Source organism: Octopus bimaculoides, chromosome 2 (genome assembly GCF_001194135.2).
Source record: "Octopus bimaculoides isolate UCB-OBI-ISO-001 chromosome 2, ASM119413v2, whole genome shotgun sequence".
NCBI lineage: Eukaryota > Metazoa > Mollusca > Cephalopoda > Octopoda > Octopodidae > Octopus > Octopus bimaculoides.
Window position 1 is genome coordinate 53005253 of NC_068982.1, and position 5501 is coordinate 53010753.

The 5501-nt window shown below is 39.0% G+C and overlaps 1 protein-coding gene across 1 annotated transcript in view; it reads left to right on the plus strand.

Moving 5' to 3' along the window:
• LOC106867400 (uncharacterized) overlaps positions 1-3816 on the plus strand; it is a 36872-nt gene extending 33056 nt beyond the window's left edge. The window contains exon 7 of the mRNA XM_014912262.2: positions 3614-3816. Coding sequence (XP_014767748.2) covers positions 3614-3796 — 183 coding nt within the window. The 3' untranslated portion in view covers positions 3797-3816. The remainder of the gene's footprint in view (positions 1-3613) is intronic.
• The last annotated feature ends 1685 nt before the right edge of the window (positions 3817-5501 follow it).

A 5501-nucleotide genomic window follows, 5' to 3' on the forward strand; every position in this document is an offset into this window, starting at 1 on the left:
AGGTAAACTATGCAAAATGGACTGTAAGATGAGGTAACGAAAATTAAAAGTTACTTGGTAATCTTTGTTTTGTCTTTTGTTTCTTTATTGTTGTTACTGTTGGTCTTTTATGTGTCCTTTCATCGGGGTTTAAAGAACTTTTGTTGGATAACATATTGATTTCGATTTAAATCTTTTTCAAGCGTTTTTGATGCTTATTTCGCTTTCCTCGTGAGCGACGTCAATTGCTAAGATAGTATTTCGCAAATCAATTTTCTTCTTTCTATGAGACATTTAGTTCGTGTACCTGTGCGTGTGTCTTTTTAAGTCAAGGACTGTGTGCTGAGTTCTAATCTATTATTCATTTGCGGGTAGAATATATATATATATGAACAAGGCTTCCTTAATTCTTAAGTTGCCCACTGGCTTTAATGGTAACAGTAATGTGTTAGTTGATGTTACTACATTTGTCAATGTGTTTTTTTTTCATGAGGATGCGCGTGTGTTGAGGTGTTCTTTAATGCGAGTGTGGAGTGTTCGAGTCGTGCTACCAATGTAGAACTTACATTTGTTGCATTTAATCTGGTATACCACGTGTGTCCGTTGGCACATACCTGTACCGCGGATAGAGCAATTAGTCAGCGAGCATTGATTGTTGTAGTCTCTGGATTGCTCTTTATACAGGTATCCACGCAGAGAAGGGCCGGAGTGTGCTAACTGTATGTCCAGTCCTTCATTGCGGATATCTGTGGTTATGCTTTCACTGAAATGTAGTAATTTCATGAAGCAGCTGTTGGAGGAGATCTTATGTCTGCGACGCTTTTGATTCTTAAGTCGATTCATTGTGGATATTGGGCATCGTTCATCTTCGGTACATCTATGAAGTGCTCAGTGTGAGTGATCTAGTCCTCTGTCTTGCTATATTTGTTCCTGGTACGCTTAAGTTCATTTCTTATGTATCCGGTTTTAGCATCAAGGGGAAGAGCTGATCTGTAATACACAAACAGGTCTTTAATGGCAGGTTTCCTATAGAAGTTGGTATATATAGTATCTTCATCTGTTATTCTAAGTTGGATGTCTAGCAGAGATAAGAAACCATTTTTATCGGGGTGTTCTGTAGTAAATCGTATGTTGTTATCTGTGTTTGAAAATGTCGAAGATATTTTGTCAGCCTTTTCTCGAGATGATGTAAAGATGAGTATATCATCTATGTATTGGGTGAAGAAAACACAGGAGTGGCAGGTGTTGAGCGCTCGACGTTCCAGTTGGTTCATATAAGTGATGGCTAGAAGGCCTGAAAGACTGGACTCCGTGGGTAGGATTGTTGTTTGTTTGTATGTCTGGTGGTAGAAAGTGAAATATGTATTTTCAACGATGACTCATAGAAGCTGATGTATGTCTTGTGGAGTGAGGTCAAAGCAGTATATGTTGTATGAAATGATGCACTCAGTGACTAAGTTGACCGCTGGATGAGCGGGTACTGTCATGTAGAGGGAGACAACGTCGAGGGTAAAGGCATATAAGTTGAGTTTAAGTTAGTCAGGTTGTATTTTATGTAGTCTTTGTATGACTTCGTCGCAGCTGGTGATATGTCCAGGAAAAATAGCAAGTATAGGCTTGAGTATATGGGAGAGGAACCAGGAGATTTTATAGAGAAGTCCTTCTAGACTGGTGACAATTGGTCTAATCTGTAGATTCACACTGGTTTTGTGGGTTTTGATGAGGTAATAGAACGTTAGTAGTCTGCTGTTCCTGACGATGAGGTTGTGTTTATATTTGTTAGGGAGTTGTCTACGCCTGCAGATATCCGTCCATGCAGTGTTGATGTGATGTTCAATGTGTAATGCAGTAATGTCTGTCACTTCTGTATATAGTTCACCGTTGTTAAGGTGCTCATATGCAAAGCTGTTATATGTGTCTCTCAAGATGACGCAGAATTCTTTCCCTTTGTCAGAAAGGAGGTATACGAGGTCCTTCTCTCGCATGTTGTTTAGAAGGAGTCGTTCTTTTCTGGAGAGATTAGGGAGTACATTCTAATGTTTCAGTAGTATACTAAAAATTAACTGCTGAAGTCTAGAGAGTTTGAGGTTAAGCTCTTGGTTGATCGGCGGCTGAGAGAGTGAGTGGTCTAAGTGGCATATTGGAAATTTATTATTGATAGCTTTATGAAGGTAATGAGTTGGTACTTCGTTCGTCTTTAAGTTCCGAGTTCGAATTACACCGAGATCGAATTTGCCTTTCGAAAAAATAAATACTCGTTGAGTACTGTGATCGATATAATCGATTGGACCCCTTCCCCAGAATATCTGGCCTTGTGCCTCCAGTAGAAAGGATTATTTATAGCTTTATCTGCTTCGAGTTCCACCATTCCAAGAAGAATTATATGTATATACATACATACGTACACCCCTACCTCACACGAAACTGTATTTTCTCACTACTTAATGTACTGAATTAACATGGTGGAGATGTTTGGTTGCAAGACAGTTCGTTAGATAGTTAACCCCAAGGGGTTTATCGAAAAGAGATTAGAACGATTAATGAATGAGAGAAAACCATCTCTCATTCATTAATCGTTCTAATCCCTTTCCGAGTTAAGCTATTTCTTTCTGTATCGTACCGTGATTAAATGTAAATTATACATCTACGTTCAAATCTTGCTAAAGTTGTCTTTAGCGTTCATGTTTGCGGGGTGAATGAAATAAGTAAACAAAAGAAATATTTTATGGTGCCATCGATTCAATGTACCACATTCACCCTTGACAAAATCTAAAACTTCGTATTTATTACACAGAAATGAAGTCACGTGGGAATGAATAAAATGAGAGATAGAAGATAGGTCATTGTTGTTGTTGGCACTCCGTCGCTTACGACGTCGAGGGTTCCAGTTGATCCGATCAACGGAACAGCCTGCTCGTGAAATTAACGTGCAAGTGGCTGAGCACTCTACAGACACGTGTACCCTTAACGTAGTTCTCGGGGATATTCAGCGTGACACAGTGTGACAAGGCCGACCCTTTGAATTACAGGCACAACAGAAACAGGAAGCAAGAGTGAGAGAAAGTTGTGGTGAAAGAGTACAGCAGGGTTCGCCACCATCCCCTGCCGGAGCCTCATGGAGCTTTAGGTGTTTTCGGTCAATAAACACTCAGCGCCCGGTCTGGGAATCGAAACCGCGAGTCCGCTGCCCTAACCACTGGGCCATTGCGCCTCTACATAGGTCATTGTAGTGCCTTTACATTTCGCAAGGAAAGGAACCACCCTTAATTCATTAGACAACTATATTTTAGTTTCTTTGCTTCGAATCTCTAAATCATTATTATTGATTCCAAATAATTGAGTAAGTGGGAATGGATTTGGGATATGAATTTACTGTAAGTTACACAGACATTGTGGATGCTGTGATTCTTTCGTAAACAAGTTTCTTAAAGTCTTCCAACAAAATGTCATGTTAGTTAAGACAAAATTCAGCTTCTTGTGTTAAAGTGGGGAGATCCTGAACATAAGTATAATTTCTGTAGCCTTTTAATGTGTTTATTAACCTAGGAGAATATGGTTAAGGGTAGTGAATCTGTAAGTCTGGTTTAGGTTAGTTTCTAATAATGATATTCTGGTTCTCTTTTATTGCTTTCAGTTACATAAATTGACAGGCAAAACATCTGGTCAGAAAAGATGGCATTTTGATCAGACCTATGATAACTGCGTGACGGTAGAGAACACAGAAAAAGCAGAAGAACCTAAGGAAAATACTGAAAATTTTGATGAGATGGACACTTTAGAAAACGACGATTTTGATAACGAAGACGATTGTGTTTAAAGAATATTTGTTGCGATAAATTCTTACTTTTGTTTGTTAATGCATACATATCCTACACAAGCAAAATATACAGAATAAAGTTGTAGAAGCTGAAGAAGTTAGTGGTATGCAACAGCAAAAATTAATAAGAATTAGTTCAAACAGTAGAATATGTTTCTTGCTGTAAAGAAAAATAGGTTAACGTTTCGGACACTTGTTATTCGGAGAGAGATGGAGGAGTGGGGGGGGGGAGAAACGAAGAGTAAGTCAGAGAAAGTGAGAAAGGATAAGTGAGAAGCGAGAAAAAAGAGAGATAAAGCGAAAGAGAAAGTGAAAGACAGATAGACAGACGGATGGATGGATGGATCACCGTCTTGGAGGGTTTAGCCGAAGAAATCGACACCAGAACACACACACACACACGCGCGCGCGACGGGCTTCCTCAATAGAAACTTCAACAAAAAAAGTACTCCATCTGGAAACAGCTAAATATTATTTATCTAAAAGGCACAATTCACGTATTTAAGTGTTACTAATAGTTTCATATTGTTGAGAAAAACTCAAAGATATTCTTCAGGCGCAAACCACTATCCTCCTCTGACCTAGGTCAGAAATTTTCAGGGCATATACATTGCATGCATATGTATAAATATATTTTGAAGGATTGGAAAATTCCACCAACTGGCATACATACATACAAACCAAGAAAAATACCCTGTCATTGATATTGAAATTCCAGTGAAGGAGCCTTGAATCTAGGTTAGAAACCGGCTCTTTCTCTATTGACAAGAAATCTTGAAATAAAACTGAACAATGGCACACACACACACACACACACACACACACACACGAGAAAGGTCTAATTTCCAACCTGACTTGTTACTCTGATGTTTCCTCTTCTCTAGGGCGGGCATCTCTGGTTGCGTTACTATGTATGTATGTATGCATCTATATCTGCCTCTTCTATTTTTTAATTATCATAAATCTTCCACTGAGGAGAGAGCCGGTTTCCAACAAAGATACAAAGCTTCACCTATGGGATGTACTTAACACAGACAAATTCACATTTAGATCTTGAGAAAAGTCTTGCATATTCTTACTGTCCCACTCACTGATTGAACTTGTAATATACGAATTAGCCGGTCAATTTCTCTTTCTGAAAATCCCAATTTATCCAGATTCTCCTTTAAGCATTTACTTACGAAACCTAGTGTTCCAGTTATTATTGGTATGAATATGAATTCATAGTCTGGATATAGAAGCTGGAGATTTCAAAACAGTTGTCCTTAGATATCCTCTCTTTTTTTTATTTTCAGAGATATTTATATCTGCAGGGCAGTTAACCTCTACGATGGTACATACCTTTGCCCCTCTGTCCCAAACAACAATACCCGGCCTGTTATGCTTACATTTGACAGGAATTTTTGCCGAAGTAGTACCGTGACGACATTTTAGGACAGCCACTAATCACATGCGTAATGTCTTCCCCAGAAACATGACATAGCCTACATATGCGGTTGCACCTCGGGATTACAAGAGCGTCACTGTCTCTCTTGTTCACCAAGTACTTTGTGGCAATCTCCTGTTCCTCGATTGCAAATGCATAGCCTTCAAAGTGTGATGTGATGCAGTGGTTTTGTGTACAAGAGAGGCTGCGCTTCGTGTCAATTCTACTGTCTCCTTCAAGCTTCCGGGTAACATACCCATGCATGGTATTTTTTTTTTT